The sequence below is a fragment of the Atractosteus spatula genome, chromosome 2, assembly GCF_055471065.1.
Source record: "Atractosteus spatula isolate fAtrSpa1 chromosome 2, fAtrSpa1.hap1, whole genome shotgun sequence".
Classification (NCBI taxonomy): Eukaryota; Metazoa; Chordata; class Actinopteri; order Semionotiformes; family Lepisosteidae; genus Atractosteus; species Atractosteus spatula.
Window position 1 is genome coordinate 31681369 of NC_142707.1, and position 21444 is coordinate 31702812.

Sequence of the window (21444 nt, forward strand, 5' to 3'; positions counted from 1 at the left end):
CCAATCACAGCAAAACGTCCATGCCAGTTAATGACTCTTTAACCAATTCTAGAGGCCTCTGGATTTACATAGTGCAATCGGAACCAATCGGTCTACACAGCATGGAGCAGTGCTTTGCGGACCTAGCCAATAGGCTGGAGGGAGGCAGAGTTTAAGGTCTGCATATTATTAGCATGTTATTATTGGAGGTGTTTAGATATTGATTCCGTATTCCGTGTTGGTTCCAAAGTCGCGTCTTGCAGATCCTCTTTCATCTTGTACTGTATTAAAAAAAAACACTGAAAACATGCCGAAAAGAAAGGTAAGCGCTGGCCATTTTGGTTTACTTTCAATGCCACTTCAGGTTAGGTTGAGGGGAAAAAATAGCGGTACTATTTTGCAGTAATATTCGTAATGTCTAACAGGTGAATGGATAATAACTTTTTTAAAAATGCGCATATGCTTGCTTGAAGCTCATCGAAAGATTGGCTAAATTCATCGGGGGGTTTAGCTGCTTGACGTGTCGTGGATTTAGCATGCTGTTTGTCGTGGACACTTCTTTCAGTCTGTGACCTGGTGGTAAAAGGCATGTTTTATTACCGCTGCCTTTTTTGATATTGAGATTTTCTCTGCCCCGACGAGCACTCTTTGCGCGGGGTGAATGTCATTTGGCAGCCCTGGCGATCGGTACACGCTGGCTGCTGGTCATTGACTACATAAAGGCACATTACGTCAGCGTGAAACCGACGCCGACGCGGATCCGCTCGTTTTTAATTTGATCGCTCCAATTGCGCCTTTTCGTCGATCGATGGAGGACCTCACTCTTTAAAAAAAAAAGCCATATTTAAAACGACACCCTCTTCCTCCTCCTTCGCTCAGGTTTCAGACCCGTATGTGACCAACTAGCGTGTCAATCAGTGTGGAAAGCCCGGGGCTGGAGCGTAGAGGAGGAGGGGGTTGGGTAACAAGTCAATCATACTGCTCGGCACTACAGCGACAGACACGATTATCTTCCCAGCTCACTTTCTGGGTTAACCAAGCGCTTGACCCTTTGTGGGGTTGACTGTAAATTCAGATGACGCACCTGCCAGCTAGTTTACAAAAAAAGCTCAGGTTTAATCACTAGAAAATGCTTTTTCTTTTTAATTCGTTAAACACAATCCTGTTGTAGCCGATATATTTCACTTTCCACATTGCTGTGCAGAAGGAAATGACGAGAAGGCAGCGGTGATAAATAAAGGAACGGCATGAAAAACAAAATATTTAGCTCCCCCTACTACAGCTCAACTGACAAACGCAACCATTTGCATGACATTGTAGCCAGATTGCACACGGATTACACTCGGAAATGTATACTGTAGCACTATTCCGCCATATAAACAGAAGCGTAGCACGGATGCTTGCTTTTTGGCTTAGGCGTGTTAGTATTAGTGAGACACATTTTCAAATAAAACGTTACTAACTTGTTTTCGGCGAGTTCTTTATACACCGCTCTGCTGAAGAACATCCTACGTTACCTTGTATGTTCTTTAGTTAACGATACATTTTCGGATTTTGTGAGGTTTTACATTTATGTACATGAGATAAATGTACGTTTCACGCATCTAGCATCTCGAAGAACTAAGGTGATTTGTGTTGATGTCCTTTTAGATTATAATAAAATTCAGGCATTTGACCGGATGAAATTGAATAATCTGTCAACAGCCAATATACATTAGAACATACAGCCTGTGATGTATTTATGTAAGAAGTTAATTAATGCAGTGTAGTTTTATTATCTGCATTTTTATTTAAATATGTTAAAATAGGCAATATATTTAAATGTAATGAGTAAAATGCAGAAACAAGTGGTAATAACTTGTGATACAAAAGGAGAAAAGGAATTTTCTCCTTTAATTTTTCAATATTGTTCTTGTTGCTCATGTTAAACTTTCTAGGGCTAAAACTTTTTTTTTCTACTGTGGTGACTAAAACTGAACATAAGTATTCTGAATTTTGTAGTTATACAATGTTAAATTTCTGCATCTTCCCTTGAGTTAAAATCCACACGTTTTGCTATGTACCCAAGCACTCTGTTTGCTGTTTTGTATTGCTTGATGATGACCTACAGTACAAGGATCTGTAACAGACGCGCAGATCCTTTTAGATGTAGCCAAGAAAGCTACACGTGAAGTCCCCTGTTGGAGCAGATTATTACGTGAGAGGTTTGCACTAAGGTTTTGATTTTCAAAGCTTACCAGTTTACAGAAAAGAATTATGTAAGTAATGATGGAAATACAACGTGGCTGTGTTTATTACAATAAATAAATGAGCACAATAATACAAGTAATTTAAGGCGCGCCAAATGTTTGCACATGTTAATTTTTCAGCGCAGTGTGTGGTCGGAAATAACAGGTTGAAAGTCTGGGATGAGATTCTCTTCTGTTGTGTGAGGGATAGTGCTGGATTCGCAAGATAGACAGGAAAGAGAAAGAAACAAACGTTTATACCTCCACTCTGTTACTATGACTTCTCGTTAACAATGCTGTGCGTTGCCTCTGTTGCAAAGACTGAAGTGAAACTATTCTTTCCGAGTTTAAAAGTGTTGTACGTCTGAAGGTGGAATATGTATACAAGTCCAGTCAGAATTTTGAAGAAATACATCCAGTACCATGGTTAATAGCGCTTGGAGGCATCTGTCTCTAAGATCATTACAATTTGGAAATAACCATGCTAACAGTGGCAAAATTTAAATATGAATATATATTTTGTAAACCCAGATAGAATCAAATCTGCAACTCTCAGACTACCCACCCAGCACTCGATAAACTTGAAAACCTTGTTATTAATCACTTTTAACATTTTTATTTGGAGAATAGCTCAAAGTTTTCATTCAGGCCCTAGTCCTATTTAGTTTACCTGTAATATCCATTTTCCCAGATACGTACTGTGGCTGCAGTAGAAGCTCTGCAGCAAACCGTGTGCTTAACTTGGCGCACATGAATTTTCTTCTAGAAGTGACGAGGAATGAAAAGATGGTCATCTTGGTGTAAACTTAAAGCAAGCCGGTAGCAGCAAATTCTGAAAGTCGGTAGGCCGTGATAGTTTGAAAAGACGGAATTCTTAATGCGCGTGTTTCTGCTCTGTGTGCTGCCTGCAGTGTTTAAAGATTGGGAATTGTAGTTTTAAAAACTTAATGAGGTGGAATTATGATATTGATATCCAGAGGTCTGTGCATTTTATGGGCATTTTACAACCTTTGCAGCCCTGTGAATGTTACAAAGAAGGGAAGATGCTCTGTGTTGGAAAAATTGATAGTAAACTTTGCAAGCTCAGACTCGGGCTGTTAATTTTATTGGCCATCCTGTATTTTTCAGTGTAGCGCCGCCGTATCAAGGTGTTTTCAGGTTTTCGTGGTTTTACTTTGCCTCAGTTGCGTCTCTGTTGTTGATCACCCAAACACAGTACCCATTCTGCCAGGATGCAGCATTTGAAGCCCTTGGCTTCCTTCCTGAGCTTGATTTGAAAGGTGATCACGAATCGGTGCAGGTGTTTGATGCTAACTGCTGCGGAAAAGGCTCAGTCTTTTTTATCTTATGTGTGTTAGTAACAGGCGTGATTGTGGGAAAAGTTCTTAAGGCCTTGTTTTCTATTTTTTCTCCGCATACTCTAAAACAACCGCAAACAAGGGCTTAAGAACTTGTGCGCCTCTTTGTAGGGCATTTTCACCTAATCTAACGTTGGCGTGAGTTTGTTGGCTTTCCGTGAGATTAATTTTCAGGAATTGGAAGTAACATGTTGTCAGCCTTCATTAGAAATCTTAGAGTTAAAACTCTTTTCCTAAGTGATCTGTCTGTATATATACAGTATATATAGTACATACCCAGGTATGTGTCAGGGGCTATAAACCTCTTTTGTATTACAAAAAGGGACGTTTTAAAAGCTCGTGATCTTTCTTCAAGGCAGTGTCATAGTGCAACAGGAGAACGATTAACTTACTTTCCATTAAAACAGTTTTCTTCCTCGTTACCATTATGTATCCTGCCCCACAACTTTTCTTTCATCTTTCATTAGTCCTCTCCCTTTATTTACCCCCTTTAAACAATCACAGCGATTATTTATCCTGGAAATCAACAGCTTTCAGCCCTTCTTCTACACTTTTTTTAACGTTTTTTTTTTACACATAATACACACCCAGCCAGTAACCTTCACTGAGTAACACACAGCAGATGCACCACCAGATGTTCCTAACAGTGTGCGGTGAGGAGTATTTGGAAATTTAGTTAACAATAAGGATAGCAGGGAGCCACTCCATAAGCTCAATATTTCCACATCCATAATAAGACGAGGAGTAAGTCGCTGTATTACTTTTTTGTTTTGTTTTCGGTAATGCATCCTTTATCGTTTGCTCATCAGAACTAGAGTTGATGCAAAATATATGCTTTCAATGGATTGTTCTTAATTGTATTTTCAGAATGTTATTAAAGTCTCTTTCTAGATCACAAATGTTTTGTGTTGCAGAAGATAGGCAAAACAGCCAGAGTTTCAGTATTGATTTAGTTAATGCATTGTATGTGGAAGTAAGAATAATAACTACCCCAGTAAGCCTTATTTATTGCCTCTTAATAATTTAGAAGTGGGTTATTCACAAGTAAGTGGATACAAATTCCCTAATAGGTGATGTAAAACATTATGTGTCACTTATTGTATTTGGTACTAAGCAGAACTAACTTAACTAATGAGTAAGTCCGCCTGTTTTTAGTTCCCCAGGTGCCATTGGACTGGTGGTACAGTATATCTGTTCTATACACAGTGCTGCATTTTCAGTGCTCAAAGTGAAGTTAACAGTGTGAGAAACTATTATTGCACATTTCAGTAACCACACCAGCTTGGTATTTTTTTCTGTCTTTACACTTATACATTAATTACATCTATGGTAAAAGCTATCATTGAATACTTTAAAACTTTAATTCATGCTATAAACTTTTGCATATATAATATGCAAAAGCATATTTAGTTTAGGTTGTAAATTATTCAAACATGGATATAAGATGTTCATCCAAGCAATAATATTAATCTTTCATTTCTTTCTTATTACAGTAGAAGGTGGAAAATGTTCCAATTTCCAATTTGCCACAGAACTTAACCAAGCTGCAACACTTAACAAAGATGCAGTTTTATTTTGTTATCAAGAGGTGTGCAGAATGTAGCTCTGTTTGATACTGAGGAAGCTCTCTATAAATCAGAATGTAGAAAACACTTTTTGGTGTTACTATAGTAGTGTAGCAGTAGGTGATGTTTTCTGTTGAAAACCCATTTATTTTATCCTTACCAGATTTTTTACTTCTAAAACTGCTCTATTTTTAAAAATCCCTTGGTTTATGAACCGTGATTTGTGATTTATTTTTTATGTACTGTAAGTTCAGATCTATTACTCAGTTCAGTCCAACTCTTAAGAAACCTTCAACAGGACCCTGAGATGTTTTTACAGTAACAAGATTTTTTACAGTGTCTAGCCTACCTGTCTTTATTCTTCTTGTCCTTTTTTTAATCTTTGCAGCTAGGCAAAAAATCGTTTTTAAGGGCAATAGTGTCACTGTTGTAAGGTTAGCTTTAATGGCACCCTAATTAAAATTGAACTGATTTATTTCCATGATACTCCTAGTAAATTCTAAAATCATACAATCAAGTTGACAGTTGAGACAAAATGCAAGAGAAACAAAAGTCTTTTGGATTTTCTCTTCTGCTTTGTGGTAGAACTGACAGTATGAATAGAATGGAAACATTACTTTTGTAATGTTTTCAACTGAAAATCCTGCGATTTGAGAGATGCGGTTCTTAAAACTGTAGACAATGTTTTATTATTGGTAACATAATTCAGCATAATTTGTTCATTGTTTGATAAGGGATTTAAATAAAAGATAAATCATGTAATGTAGCAGGCACTGTTTTAATTTATGCAAATAAACTCCTTTTTTCCATCAGCATACATTTTGGTTGGTATTTTGGAAATAGTGTCTTTTGTTCCAGCAAGAAGCCTGTTGCTGCTTACCTGCTATATAGCAGAAACATTTATTGGTTTTGGGGATATAAAGAAAGTTCATTGTCCCGGGCTATAGTTAATAAAAGCCTCCAAAAAATGATGTACATTGTTTACAAATATACAAAGTTTACATTGCTTTCCGCACTTAAAAAGTGGAATGAGCTTTGTAATTATGTGCCCTGTGGTAATCGGTGAATTTCAGGACTGGCTACATTCAGGTGTGCTGTCTGAAAGCTACCCAAACGAACTGAAGCAGGAGGAAAAACACAGACTCATGTAGGAGTGTCTATACAGTGCCACTCCAACTTTTGTCCATTCATCATCAATTGAGCAGAAATTTGGGAGCAAATTCTTAATAAGCACGTTGAGGAGAGACTGAATGAATACTGTATATGCTGAAGCTGTTGGAAATAATGTGTATTAGCTGAAAGGATTTTTTCAAACCAAAGACTGGGGACAGAAAAAAAAAGTCTGAACCAGCAAGCAGATCAGTTATAGGCACCGGTTAGAACTGGTGATTAAGCACCAGTTGGAACTAAAACCCAGCAGACGTAGGGGTACTTCAGAGCTGACCTCAAAAGTGCTGACCTAAATGCAATTTCTGACATTTTACAGCTTGGTAATCAAATCTGGGTATTGGTAACAGGATTGTGTTCCTGCTTGTAACCAGAGTTATTTCAGAGCTTATTGAAGGATGTTTATGCATGGCATAGACTGTGCAGTACACTTAGGTTTGCTTCTTAGAATAATGATTTTGCGTTAAGACAAAGTGCAAAGTGCCACCACATTAAAATGCCTCTGCTATTCTTTCCAGTCTCCAGAGGGTGCTGAAGGCAAGGATTCGACGAAAGTCACCAAGCAGGAGGTGAGTGTTGAGGTGCATTCTGAAATCTGACTAAGGGCACAAGTGGAGTGTCAGATGCAATACATCTTATATGTCTTGCTGCATGGTGAGTTATAGACATTTTTAAATGCATGGGGGTGTCCAGCTCCTGAAGAATGAAGGACTGTTTTTTGGATCTGTCACGGAGAGATTATTTCTGTGAAGTGGAGGCTTTCTAAAAAAATGTCCACCTGTTCTGACACGGATGCTTAAAAATGCTGCATGATTGATAATTAATGCTCTTACAGACTAAAGTATGTGCATTTTCATACTTTTGCAATTCAGCAATTGGTTTTTAATCGAACACGCCCTGGATTAAAGTCAGCTAAATGAATTTTAAAACTTTATCTTGGCAGAGCACAAAACGCTTGATCATGTCCACACTTGCCTTTGGATGACTTGCTACCTGCAATTGTTTTGACACCTTGTCAGAAGTTACCGTCTTTATGCCCATCAGGAATAGTGTCTGTAGAGATGTGCAAAGGATAATCGCCTGATGTAACAAATGCATCAGTTTCTCATGTGTGTGTGTATATATATATATAACTGAAATTATTTAAATATGAGCACGACATAAAGATTTAATTAGAATTTGCCATGAACACTTTTCCAAGGAGACCTGCACAATCAAGTAAAGCTTTTCTACTAGTGTGCACAGTGGCAAAGAGGTCACTCCCCGTTAACAGCTGAATAAAAACCAACTAGTCTGTACTGACGAAGGCTGAAAATAATGTAGTAGATGAAAGCATGTTACCGTTGAAGTGAAATGCACTGAAGCTTTATAAATGTGCTGGACTGGAAAATACGTGCCCATTTTTGTGGTGTTTTATCTTTTCTCTTAAGCAATTGTTTCCCAAGGCACGTTACAATAGCTGTATCTGTTCTAAAACCTGACAGGCTCTTTTCCCAGCCATTGTTGATCCGCACGGCCCGGGAGTTCCCACTCTCGATCTCTCTCGCTGCTGCCATCTCTTGATCCTAGTGCTGGGTGTATTTTTTTTTTTTGGTTTGTAACCACACCAGTCTTGGAACCAGGAAGCAGATGGGCAACAAAATAAAATACTAAAAAGGTGGCGTGCAAGACTGGCGGAAAAAAAAAGGCAAAAGGAGGGAAATTAGACATGTTGAAGACAGAAGTAAAGCATCTGAACTCTCTGCCTGTGTTTCTGCCTGAGAAGATTGTCATTCAACTTCCATTCAAGCTTTTACATTTTTTTTGGCCTACAGTTAGTCCCAAAAAGGCTTAATGCTTGAAGACTGATGGATTCTTTTCCGCTGCAGTGGTGTCTGAGCAGCTGCTAAGTCCATCGACAGTGTTTTATCATAATGTGTAGCCCTTGGAAAAAGTCTTGAAGCAACATTAACGCTTCCGCTTGCAACAAGGCTGTTCTCTGCCGGATCATTACCTGTCCCAGAGAGTTTATGATGAGGAACTGGACGTGAGTTTTGTATAAGTTACATTTTGTCTCTCAGTCTCTTCTGTTGTGAGCAGTGTTGGTGTTGTGGTCCACTCTCGGAGTCCTGCACAGACTACTGGGTGAAATGTGAAGCTGGGTCACTGTCAGTCAATAGGAGTAACGTTTAACTGCTATGCTCCTATGTGTTATTCTGTTCCCAGGAGCAATAGTGTTTACTGTAGAGTTTAAACAGTATGATGTTATCATTGTGAATACTTGTATAGGATTTTATGCAGTGTAGAACTTTATGATGACAACCAATAATACTGTTATGTACAGTGTATGTATATACAGTATACACTATAGTAGCAATATAATTAATAGGTAACATTTAATTTTGTACACAACTGCTAACAGTTTGTAAAGTAGTAATTTCCGTTCTGTACCCACTTGTTCCTCTGTTTCCATGATGGCTTTTCAGTATGCACAACGGGACAAAATTTAGGAGGCAAACCCGTAAATATGAATACAATATTAAAAGCAAGTAATCATGTTCATTCATGATTTTATTAGCAGTTTGTTTCTTAAAACCTAAATACAAAAAAGCACACCCATCATAAATCTGCTTTCAATGTTTTAATTTAAACAAACATTTTTTTGTTTGTTTTTTTGATTACAACCTTATGGGTTTAGGCATTTTCTCAAAACGCTTGTCTAAATATTCAGCAGTTAAGACTTTAATTTGAATTTTAGAGAAGGTTTGGTGGAATTTTTCCATGAGTTTTCTTCATCTTTTTTGTCATGCTTGTCTTACACTAGATCACTGGTTGGTAGATACGATGACTGTGGTGGACAGACCATATGACAGAGGATATCATGCTGTTTACTTATTACCTGCCTAATTGTGATGAGTATTTAGGATCGATTTTTTTTTTTTGTTGTTGTTATTATAAAACAAAACCCATGCTAATAAGGAAGTTGTAGACCAGGTAAAAAAAATGATGGAAAAAGAAAAAAAAATGAAAAAAGATTTTATTTCATTTTTTCGATAGATAGATACTTTATTGATCCCGTGAGGGAAATTGCAGAAGTCTTCCAAGAGTAGTACCTCCAAATCTGGGATAAATTTTTCTGAGAAACATTCACCATTTCTCAGGTTTTTTTCAACATTCCGTTTCATTTGAGTGTCATTTTGTCCATTCAAACATTTTTTTTGCATTATCTTTACAATACTATTTTTTTCATAGCCATATCTCCAGATCTGTTGGTTTACCTGGACAATCTTTGTTGTTTAAAAAGAACACTGAATTATCTTGTGTTCTGTTCACCTGTGCAGTAATGATTGGCTTCCTTTACATTTCTTAAGCAGGGGTTGCATACTTGCCTAATGACTGATCATCTTCTGGCTGACCAATGCTCGTCAGTATTTCTCAAGGACTTTCTGATTCTTAGGGAGGCCATCACCCAGCATTAATATAGTAATATGATTGCTATTATTAATAACTAGTAGATACCCTCCCTGATCGATCTGTTACCAGGAAAATAATCATCTTTTTTGTAGTTGGTGTACTGCTATTGTATTGAAGAGAAGTATATTTTGTTAGAGAAAACGGATGGGGTAGGATTCCTCTGCCGGCCACAAGATATGAACTGGCAACCTTCCAGCCACAGGCGCAGATCCTTAGCCACAGGAGTGTGTTCTGGGTCTACTCATAAATAAATAAAAAAAAAAATATTTTAACACATTTATTCATGTCAGCTATTTATGTAGTATTACAAAAGGTCCTTTTTTAAAAATAAATGTTTGTTAGTGTTGATCAGTTTCACGTAAAATATGAAGGGAGATAGTGCTTAGTGGTGGCTGCTAAATGTTGTGGAAAATACATGAGTCATGTGCCCATAGCCACATCTTATCTTTTATTATATTTTGTCATTTGTTTTAAAGTCATTCTTATTTATGGCTTTAGCAGATCATCGTGTACCTTTGTTTACAGCAAGTTATTAATTGCTGACCATTTATAATCTTTTATTTATAGAATGTTGAGCACACAAGCCAGCGTCTCAAAATTATTGGGTGTGCTCATATTTAAATGTACATTTTAAAATTTAATGATCACAAAGAATTTCTCTCCATACACCTTTACAAGAAAAAAAAAAGCATTTCTTACTATTAATGAAGACTTCATTAACAGCACCCATGTGTTAAGGAAAACCTGTTCCTTCACTTTTTAGTGCTGCTAATGAAGTTATTTTTGAAGTCTCCAGTGTCTGGTGAAACAATAACATAATTTTGGCTAATTTTTGTTCTCATTAGATGTTGTCGCATGTTTTGCGTGTCATTGCTTACGTTATTTTGCTTTGTGGAAATGGTCTGATAGAATGGCCATGCTTTAGAAACGGATCGCATGATGAAACCTGTCAAACGTTCATTTTAAAAAATAACTTTAAAATAAGGATTTTATTTTAAAATGATTTGCATTGTATTTGGTTTTTAAGGATTTTTTTCCCCCACAGAAGCTTACTATGTTTTAGAGTTTCATTAATTTTTATTTGAGATGTATTGACACTGGCACAGTGAGTGGTCGGCATTGCTGCCTTGCAGAGCTGGGGCCATTGGTTCAATTCCTGAGGTGGTATCTGTGTGTTCTCCCCGTGTTTGTATTCTTCTGGGTGCTCCAGTTTCCTCCCACAGTCCAGAGACATGCTGGTAGGTTAATTGGCTTCTGGGAGCTCTGGCCCTGGTGTGATTGTGTGTCTGTTCTGTGATGGACTGGCATCCTGTCCAGGGTGCACCTGTTGCGTGCTGGGATATGCTCCGGCACCCCTGCAGCCCTGAATTGGATAAAACGGCTAAAAAATGGATGGAAGTCTAAACACAAGGTACAGACAAGAACAATAAAAACATTTCCTACATTTCTTTAGTGTGGGATGATAATGACTGGAAGTACACAGAGACAAAGACTGTCCAGTTGCCTTTGTCACTAAAGCACTTATCCCAGTCTGAAACTGGGTAGGCACAGTGTATGTTGTCTCAAGCACTCTGCCGAATTGCCTGTTGTTGGTTACGTTAAAGTCTAGTGTGTTAAAGGAGAACTAATTTGTCCTAAATGAAGAAATGGTATTTACTTTTGTGGTTAATCCAATAAATAAAAAACAAATAATAAAAAAATGCAAATTGAGAGTGTGTATCTTGAGAACTGTGAACCTTTTACTTTTTGTTGTTGTTGTTGTTGTGAACACAGTACTATCACTTTGTAATCTAAAGATGATATAACCTGTGCTGATGGTTTGGTGTACAACATCAGTGACAGTAGTAAGTAAATATCTCTTTTATCTGCCTCAGTTGTTCATGAACAACAATCTGAAAATTGCTTAAGTAATGATTAATAGCTATAGGAGATGGGGGGGGGGGGAGACATATAATGGCAGAACTTTTGAAGATCATTTTACAGTCACTACTGCATCACCATATAGAGCTTTTAAGCTATGTAAAATGTACGGCACTATGCATATTGTTTTTGCAGTCATACACAGTAAGCTTTTAGCTGTGGGCCAGTTCAATTATGCAATAAAACTTTGTAAGGGATCCCTAAGGAATATTTCCAAAGCAAAAAAAAATATGGGCAGTGATTAAATAAGTTTAACACTGTTGAATGCTTATCTGTCAGTGCTTGGACAGCATTATAACAAACCTTGTTTAATTTCACCGCCTCTAATACTTGTTCTCTCTTTCAGCCAACAAGAAGATCTCTGAGATTGTCAGCTGTAAGTACATGAGCTCTTTTCTTTTTAATATCCCCAGTGGATGTTAGATTGAATTTATTATGTCATTCGGATGTTCATGGTTTGCTGCCGTTATGTCAGTGTTAATTGAGTGCAATACAAATGGCAGAATCATTTTTAATACCCTGCAAATTTAAGGAATTTTACAGAACCTAAGTTCAAGAGCTGCAGAAACCAAACTTTGAACTTTGTCATTTCTGAATAACCCAAACCAAGTTCTAATCTTTCTTACCCCACCTAAGTAATGCAGTTGAACAGTATCAAGTAACTCACATGGAAAGACCTCAGCTGAGGAAACTTTTTTTTTTTAAAACAGGGAAGGAGGATTTTTGTTTTTATAGTTGCAAAAACCAGAGTAAGTTGCCTTTTATATTAGGAAACAATCAGAATTCATTATTCTCTGAATATATATATACCGGTGACTCAATTTATGTGAGAGGCGGGGATTTTGAGTTGCACGCGAAGCCAAATTCACATATAGTCGATTTTCACCCTAATAACCCTTATAACCTCCCGACTAACTGCTTACAGTAGTACAAGATATTAAATAGAAGTATAAAAACAGTAATAAAAGTAAATAAGATGACTGTATAGGCTCACTAACAAGCTCTTGTGGGAGTGCTTGACGAATTTTTCAGGGAATTGAAAAAAATGTTTTGTTTTTCCGGAGCCGACACTTAAGTTTGGGAGCACATACGTTGGGAGTCTGCTGTATGCAGCTATACAGCCAATTAAAATAATGTATTTTTATTTAAAAAAAGAATTTTCAGGATTGTCTCTGAAAATGTTCTTTATAACATGGACGCTTTACTTGTAACCTTAATAAACAAGGAAGTTTTTCCTCCACTATCTGTAATTTGCCAGTTCTTCCAAGATCCTAACAATACACTTTGCACAGAAATCCAGTTTGGCACTCTGCTTGATGTTAATTGAAAACGATTATTATTAAAAACAAGAGTTAACTTGAATTACATTGTTTTTCTTGTACCTTAGAATATTGATTATGGCACTAAAGCTTTAGTTTAAAGACTTCATTTTTGATTTGGTCAACAATGACTTATCCAGCAATTATAATTCAAATTCAACACTGATTGCTACTGAAAGTATGTTGATGGTTGTCTAAAGGCAAACAGCTCTCCTAGAAATAATACATTTTCAAAAGATTCCTTTCTGTGGACCTATTTTAAACAGACTTTTAACGTAAATTTTAACTTTTCACAGTCCACAAAATTGTCATTTTAGCCATTTACATTTATCTTTAATTAGTAATAAAGGCAATCTTAGGTCCTGCCGTTCTTAAGTGTATTTCTCTTTAGATGATATTATTTACATGGTCAACTCCTAATGTCTCCTAATGTAGCGTAATGTATCAATATCAACTGTCTGTTCTTGCTGCTCTTAGGTTAAGGAAACATGCTCACAGTGCTTAATTCAGAACAGATTAATTAAATATGATGCAAAGAGAATATTTTATTTATGCTCTTGAAGTACAGCATAAGGCTAGTCTTAAAACTGTACTGATGGCAGTGTTTTGAAACAGCTTATCATGACAGGAACAAACAACCTGAACACCAAGTTAATTTACCATGTTTGAATTTCAACACAGTTGCTACGTAGGCTTTAAGGCAACTCCTTGATGACTGTGCATCCCACCTGGTGCCATTACCCTTTCAGTTAATGTACTGTAACGTGTACCCACAAATCCGTGCCGTTTTGTTACAGAAACCCACTCCACCCAAGCCTGAGCCCAAGCCGCGGAAGCCTGTTGTGAAGGTAAGATGACTGAGCGGGCCTGGGCCAGCACCCGTATACCTGTCGAATGTCAATAATGCCTTCACCTGTGCGCCACAGAAAACGCCATCATTTCACGAGGCGTGTAAGAGCAAAACCCATTGTCCTTTCCTTACCCATGAAATTAACTGTAGGAAATTAACGGTTTTAAGCCTGCTTCACCGATATGTACTGTAGTCTTCTGGAAGGTGTTATCTACTAATAATGAATGCTTACAAGAGAATGTTTTTAAACTGGGAATTCATTTGGATACTTTCTTATGTTTAACAGTTGCACCATTCATTGAACCTTAATCATTTCTCATTTCATCATCAATCATTTCTCTGTATGTTATTGTCGATGTGCCCTTAAGTGCTTTGAATTGATTAAGTAGTCACATGTTGACCACTTAAAATGAATTTGCGGCTCTATTTTCTAGGTTAAAATACATTTTGCTTGTCTGATCTGTTGAACCTCTGCTGTTAATCCCAATCAAGTTAAATTTCTCTCATAAAAATCTAATTTTCCCCATTAACAGTCCTTACATTATAGGCAATAGGCATCTAAGGCAGGACTGCACAACTCCATTCCTAGAGGGCCAGAAGGTTTCATGTTTTTTTTTTAATTACTCAGTTGGACTCATTATTTGCCTAATTGGACAAGATAAAGCTTTTCCTTGTTCTTGAGAAGCTGTAAATGCTAGCCTAGTGAAGTTCAAAGTTGAGCACCCCTATTTTAAGGAGATGCATGTATTTGCGTTAACAACTGAATAACAGATTGAGTACAGATAAGGGGTGAATGTTATTCTTGAAGCTATTTTTTTTAGAGTTGTAATTAACATGGGTCTGAAGTTTGACCACAGTTGTTCTTAATTGAAGGGATAATCTAGACCAGGGCTCTCGTCAGGACATTGTCTTTAAGGGCCTGGTGTCTTCTGGATTTTGTCCTAATCTAAATATTCAGTTAACCTTATTATTTTCTAAATTAGACATAGAAGTTTTTCTAACTAAGTACGTGGTTGGAACAAAAACCAAAAGACATCCAGGCACCACAGTAATTGAAATTGAGACCCCCCCAATTAGATTGTGGCATCAATTTTAAATTTGCAGATTATGCCAAATTATGAGGATTAGCAAACACGGTAGGAGCTGTAATAGAAGTTTGAAAAGATTTAAATGCAATTGAAGATAAGGCAAACACCTGGCAGGTTATATTTAATGTTGACAGGTGCAGTGTTACATGCACACAGCCAAAACAATAACTATACAGTGAATACAAAATGGTAAACTGAGTTTCTTGCCTATGAAAAAGATGAAGGTGTTTATGTTAAAACACATGATTTTAATCTTCTAGATAATGTGGAGAAGTAATTAAAAGACAATTTAGGCATAAATAATAACAAGCATATAATTTTAGTCAAGTAATGACTTCTTAAAATGATACCATCCCCAATTGACTTAATTCTCATACACTCAGAATTTATTTAGGGTAATGTCTAATTTTGGGTATTGCTATACTAATGTGATATTGCTGCTCTGGAATCGGTAAAGAGAAGAGTGACCAGGTAACTTCCCAGACTCAAAGGAATGTCCCATATTGACAGACTAAAAACAACTGAATCTTTTTAGTCTTGAATGAAAAGACTGATTCAAATATGCTAAATCTTCAAATGCATTGATGAAGCTAACCATATAAGCTTCTTCTGAATCAACAGTAAAATGTAAACCAGAGGACGCAAGTTGAAACTACGGGGCAGCACATTTAAAAACAAGAAAAGTACACAGTTCTTTACACAAAGGGTTGTGGGAGTGTGGAACAAGCCATTCAGCAATGTTGTCAAAAATGATACCCTGGTTCTTTCTGGAAATGACTGGATGATTTATCAGTAAAAAACCAAATAAGCTGAAATGAAATTAATATTCATTTATATATCTGTGAAGTTACATTTGAATTTTGCCTTTTTTCCTAAAAATTTTAGTTTTTCACTAAAATATTGTTGGTCACAAGATCTTATTAAAGGTGAAAAAAGGTGTGACATGATCCATCTTGATTTCAGCCTTTACGATAACAAAAACTGAAATTTCACTAAGGGAGTGTAGACTTTTGAGACCTACTGTACTTGTTTTACTATATTTACTTTTAACTGAAGCCTGTTTTGCAAGCAGGGTGTGTGTTGGGGTATTTTCTCCATTTAAAAAAACTTGGAGTCCGTGTGTCCCAGGTACAGCTCCTGCTCTGCCTGGGTGATGTCGTGTGTCCGCATCAACTTAATCCTGGTGGACTGCAAAATGTACCTGAGGACTAGTTGGCGAGGGAGACACGAGCTGCCTTTGCTTCTTGCTGTGCTGTCTTCGCAGAAGCAGGCCGGAGACAAGGCCGCTGTGAAAGGCAAGAAAGGAGGGAAAGGGAAAAAAGACGAAAAGCTGGAGGAGGGCACCGCGCCTGCCGAGAACGGGGAGACCAAGATCGATGAGGTATGGTCTGCCTCTCCGGCCCGGACTTTCTCTCATCCCTGTTGCGCCTTTTTTTTTTACGGTTTTGGTGCATGTGTTTTTAATGTTGTTGTTTTTTTTACTCCCTCCCACTACTACAGATCCGTATTTCTCGCTCGTCTGTTAGTGTGTCTGCCAATAGAAGTACTTCTCCCAGCTTGCTGTCCGTAAAAGGGCAAACTGGAACAGTCAAAGTAAAGGGTACGCGAGTGTATTCTGTGTGCGGTGATTTGTTTTCCAGGCGGGAAAGTTGGGTAGTGTGCTGAGTAGTGAAGAGGAGCAGGTAAGGTCTGGTTAAAACAGTGGCTGAGGGTTTTTGGTTTTCCTGAATTGTGTGCTGTGGTTGAGCTTAAGGTCTCACTTTGTGGTTGCGTCTGTATTAGGTCTGGGAGTTTGACATTATTCCTTTTTCTGTATGTGTTTTTTGTAAAGGTGGGGGAAAAAACTCTCATATAACACATTTTGGTTAATCTGTTTGATTTATTTTCAAAACAAAATGTTAAGATTCAAAATGTAAAGACTGTTGGGCTCTTATCCAACTGCATCATGTTAAAATGTGTGCAGTCTCCAATGCACAGCTTATTAATATTTTGATTTTAAAAAACAATTGATTAAAAAAAAAAGTAAATGAATGCCTAGAACATCTAGCATGATGCCAATGATGACAGATTTAATGAAAATGACATTTTCGGGTAGCTGCTACATTTCTAGTGAAATGTCACAAGGGGTGCTTTTGTTTGAGCCATTGGTTAAGGAAAATAGAATGACCTGTTGAGAGAAATAAGGATCTACTATCAAGGGTTAGGGAGATATTTGTGCTTAAGCTTAGACAACCCAAAGTAAACCTCCTGAGTATGTATTGGAAAAACAACTTGCTGTATACAGAAGTATATAATAACAAAAATGATAAATAGGAGCCATTAATCATACCACAGCTTGACACTAAGGGACACTATGTTGATTATCATAGCTATTATTGTATTTATTTGGCACCTTTATCCAAAGCTGTTAAAACTCTGTTCTACTAATAAACTATAAAAACAAATGGCTGCAAAATGCAATGTATAGTATGGTGTTAATGAAAAGAAATCAGTATAATAATGTAAAACATATATTAAGCTGCCACGTGTGATTTCCGACATCGGCTCTTCTCAAAGCTTGTGTTGCTGTTAGTACTAAAACTGCCAGGTCTAATTGTGAAACTTACTGTAAACCAGAAGACCAGAGTTGTAGATACAGCAACTGTTCAACGTGATGTTGCTTTATTCACCATTGGCAGCAATTCCCAAATGTGAAAACTCATCATTTTTATGGGGATGGTTTTGCTGGTTACTTATATTTAAAGTCATTTCCATGTGAGAGGATGGCTAACGGAGTTGCTAGGTGCAGCACCAAAGCGTTTTCTGGGAGAATTTCAAAATGATCCAAGTGACCAAAAATGGACAATTCTGCTCATCAACACATGTGGCAGGAAAAGTGACCCTTTCCTCTTGTATGTTTCGATGATATTTATTGCAATTCAAATACAATCAATTGCAAAGGCGGTTGATGAATTTCCTTTAAGGGCACTGCTAAAAAAAAAAGCTACAGCTAAAAAAGCTTCTAATTAGTAATGTGTTTTAATTACGAAAAGCTTAACACTGCACATTGAAAGGGTATAATTGGAAAAAGGCCTTTTTTTTTGCTAACTGAATTGCTCTTCTTCTCTTAGCTGCTGTTCAGTTAACATCGTGTGGAAGTTGCTGTGGTGCAGTAGTTTAGTTCCATTCTGGCTTGGGCTACGCAGTAACCTGCCTGTTCTCTTTTCTTTTCCTTTAGGAACAGAAAACTGACCCAGCAGCTGACAAGAAAGAATGAGTGAAGCATCTCACATGAACTTTTAGTTAATTTTATGCACCTCTTGTACTATTGGAAAGAAGAATATTTTTTATCAAGTATTTTGTAAATGCTAATTTTTTTAGACCTGTGGTAGTGGAATTAACCAAGATACACTGTTCATACTTCTTTTACCAAGAGCCCCACCCCCCACCACACAATTCAATAGAATCCCTTTTTAACTTCATTTCACTGGCCACACCGTCGTTTTTTATCACCTGAATTGCAATTATGAGACAAGTGTGATTGGGTTAGCATTCAAATTGGATTAGCAGTCTATCGCTGTGTTTTTAGAACACTGTAGGGCTTGTAGTGACTCGTGTATGTTTCTGACAGGTTTTTTTATTCTTATTTTATTTCTGCCAGTTTTGCATAGCAATAATCAGTGGTGCTTTGTACTAAGCGTTAATGTGGTTGGAAAAAAAAAACACGCTGATCTCTGTGATCAGCCCCCACCTGTTTGGGATGAATTCCATGGAACTATTTTAAAATAAAAAAGAGCCGTGTCCTGTGTGGCGTGTGAATTTGTAGCGTCATGACTTTTTCATTTGAAAACCTCGATGAAGAATTTTCGCCATTTTATTTTATAATGGGTGATTATTGATATTATAAAATTCCCCAGGCTTGTGGGAGTATGGAGCAAGCTGTCCAGCTGTGTAGTTCAAGGCGATACTGTGGCTTCTTTCCAACCAAGACTGGACAAGATCCTTGTATCAATAAGCTCCTGACTACCAACATGGGCTAGATGGACTGGTTTGACTCCTCTTTTGTATGACATGTCATCTTAAAATGAGTATGAAATATTTTGACCTCTTTAGACATCAGGAACTATATAGTATTCTAAAATAATCCCTAATATTTGGGGGTAGTTACAACATCCATTTACACTTGTGGTTTTCATGTTGCACACAACAAAATTAAATGGACACTGGAGCTGAGGAGGATATGGGAAGCACAGTACTAATGTATAGTTGGGATATACTATAGGATATATCCTGTGTTATATAGCATTCTTTCCTTTGATCCAGTTGTTCAGAAAGGAGTGTAATCCAAGGGTTTAACAGGTAGGAGTCGTTTGGGTTATTGTACATGTACCTGTAATAATACTGCATTTATCAGTGTTGTTAATTTCTATATTCTTTGCATGTTCATTGTTTTTAAATTGTGTGTGTTGTACGTACTTTTGCATGTGTAAACCATATATTTGTTTTGTAGCATAGGAGATTTTATACTATTATCTACATAATACAAAGTTACAGTGTTCTTTAAGAAGGGTGATGTGCTCTATTCTCTTACCTATTTCAATTTCATATGGAAGTGGAAAACAAATTGCATTCCTGAGAATTTTTATGACTTAGAGCTACAAATGTCCATAAGTATTAACTGAATTCAACGAATATCCGGTATTTTCTCAATCGGTATAAGCACAACTGTTTTTCGCAAATGATATAGAAACCGCTTCTTTTCAAGATGCAATTTTCTAACTAATAGTCACTGCATTGACTACTTATTCACATGTTGTTCATTGCACTTGCCAGTCAAACAGTGGTTAACAAGGTGTCTCCTTAGTTTTAGTGTCTTGAGTCTTGTGTATTTTTTCTTGCTTTCAGGAACAAGTCTGCAGAATATTGTCAGATTTATGACTTTTTTTTTCTTTCACTGTCTTTGAAAGCTGTTATTCCTCCAGCTTGCATGATTAGTGAGAGTGTTTGATCTCTAAAGACATTGCAAAATACAGGAATAGGTGGAAGTCGGATTATGATCCTAATGAAAGCGGAAGTGGGTTAAGGGAGTATATATTTCAAGTGAGCACAACTGTCTATTTTGCAGAGATAAGTTTTAGAATGTTTTTTTTTCAACACATGTTTTTAATAACTATTATCTGAGATTATCCAAACCTATGTACATTACTTCATAATTTTATTGGCAGACAAAAAGCACAAAATGACAAAGGCCAATGTTCAAAATCACATGTACAGTACGCAGTGTTGGAATGCAATATCACCTGTCTCTAAAGAAGAATACTTTTGCTTCTTGTAGTTAGAAGCTGATAGCTTCAGTCCACAGGACCATCATGGGAAATGTTTTCAAGAAACTGAAGTCATGGGTGCATTAGACTTGCTAAAAAAAACTAGTCTTTTTCAACTTGAATTGTCAAACCAAGTGGGAAAACTTCATGAGTTGCTCTGGCTCTTTTGTTTTGGAAAGAGACCCTTCAGATTTAAACAAAGTTGCTTTGATTCAGTGGTAAGAAAATAAAATATTGAAAATAATACAGTTTTTAATACCCAGATCACATAATATAATCTGATTTCCCTTCTTTCAAGGAAAAATTAAAACGCATGTAGAAGTCAGTGCATTAATTTGAAATACATGGAATGCAAGTCCTCTGTATTCGCTTGGCCTTGGATTTCAAAGATAAGCAGATTAGCAGATGCTGCTTGACTGTAGCATAGATGAGCCTCACATTGACTGGAAAATTAATGCAGCAGTGTCAGAAGGAACATAATAGCTGAAGAAGCCATTTTATTTCTGCTCACACGCTTACATGAGCTCAGTAGAATATTAATAATGCATTATTAAAAGAATAATTCCATTAATGATATGTGTATGGGTGAAATGTGAAAAGAGAAACTTATCATTTTTGCCTGTGTTTTATGTTCCATAAAGAACAAACCTTGAATCATCTTGTATAGAATATACTGCAACACCAAAATATTAAAATTGAATTTCAGAGGCGTGTTTGTTTAGTGATTTTGTTTAGTGTCATTGGTGATCTCCAAAAGAACCGTGATGTGTATCCACCGCGATTATTAACATCAACCAAATGAGCCAGGGTGGTCAAATTAGCTGTGGTGCTCCTCGAGAAGATGTGTGACTTCCAGTGTGTTGAATTTGAAATATTTTTGTGCGATCAGTGTGCAGCAACAGAACATGCCAAATGCATAAGAAGTGCTGTCTTGGCCCAGTAGCATAAAGTTGAGGACATTTTAAATTCATACATGCTGACTTGATCTGCTCCCAGTGAAATATACTACTTGGTGTCTTCTTGGAGTTTCCTATATAATTCTCTCATTGCTGTAGAACTGCAGAAATTGCAATAAGGATGGAAGTGGGTTTTCCAGCTCGGGCTGTTCTGTCTTTTCTTCTTGCCTCTCGTATCACACCATCTTATTGGCTTTAAGCATTGATTACCAATCTGTGGCAAAATCGCAATTGGTCTTCGGGATGAACCGGAAATTT

General features: G+C 37.0%; 1 protein-coding gene across 1 annotated transcript; it reads left to right on the forward strand.

Annotated features, from left to right (window-relative positions):
* The first annotated feature begins 146 nt into the window (after positions 1-146).
* Positions 147-20937, forward strand: hmgn3 (high mobility group nucleosomal binding domain 3). The gene is made up of 6 exons (XM_088931693.1): positions 147-301; positions 6816-6866; positions 12017-12046; positions 13787-13837; positions 16192-16308; positions 18145-20937. The coding sequence occupies exons 1-6, from the start codon at positions 287-289 to the stop codon at positions 18181-18183; spliced, it is 303 nt and encodes a 100-aa protein (XP_088787819.1). The 5' UTR covers positions 147-286; the 3' UTR covers positions 18184-20937.
* The last annotated feature ends 507 nt before the right edge of the window (positions 20938-21444 follow it).

What these genes read in the sequence shown, in the direction of transcription:
- hmgn3 (XM_088931693.1), top strand. An exon ending in GATCTCTGAGATTGTCAGCT is followed by an intron (nt 12,047 to 13,786) that starts GTAAGTACATGA and finishes GTTTTGTTACAG; the next exon opens with AAACCCACTCCACCCAAGCC. An exon ending in CGCGGAAGCCTGTTGTGAAG is followed by an intron (nt 13,838 to 16,191) that starts GTAAGATGACTG and finishes CTGTCTTCGCAG; the next exon opens with AAGCAGGCCGGAGACAAGGC.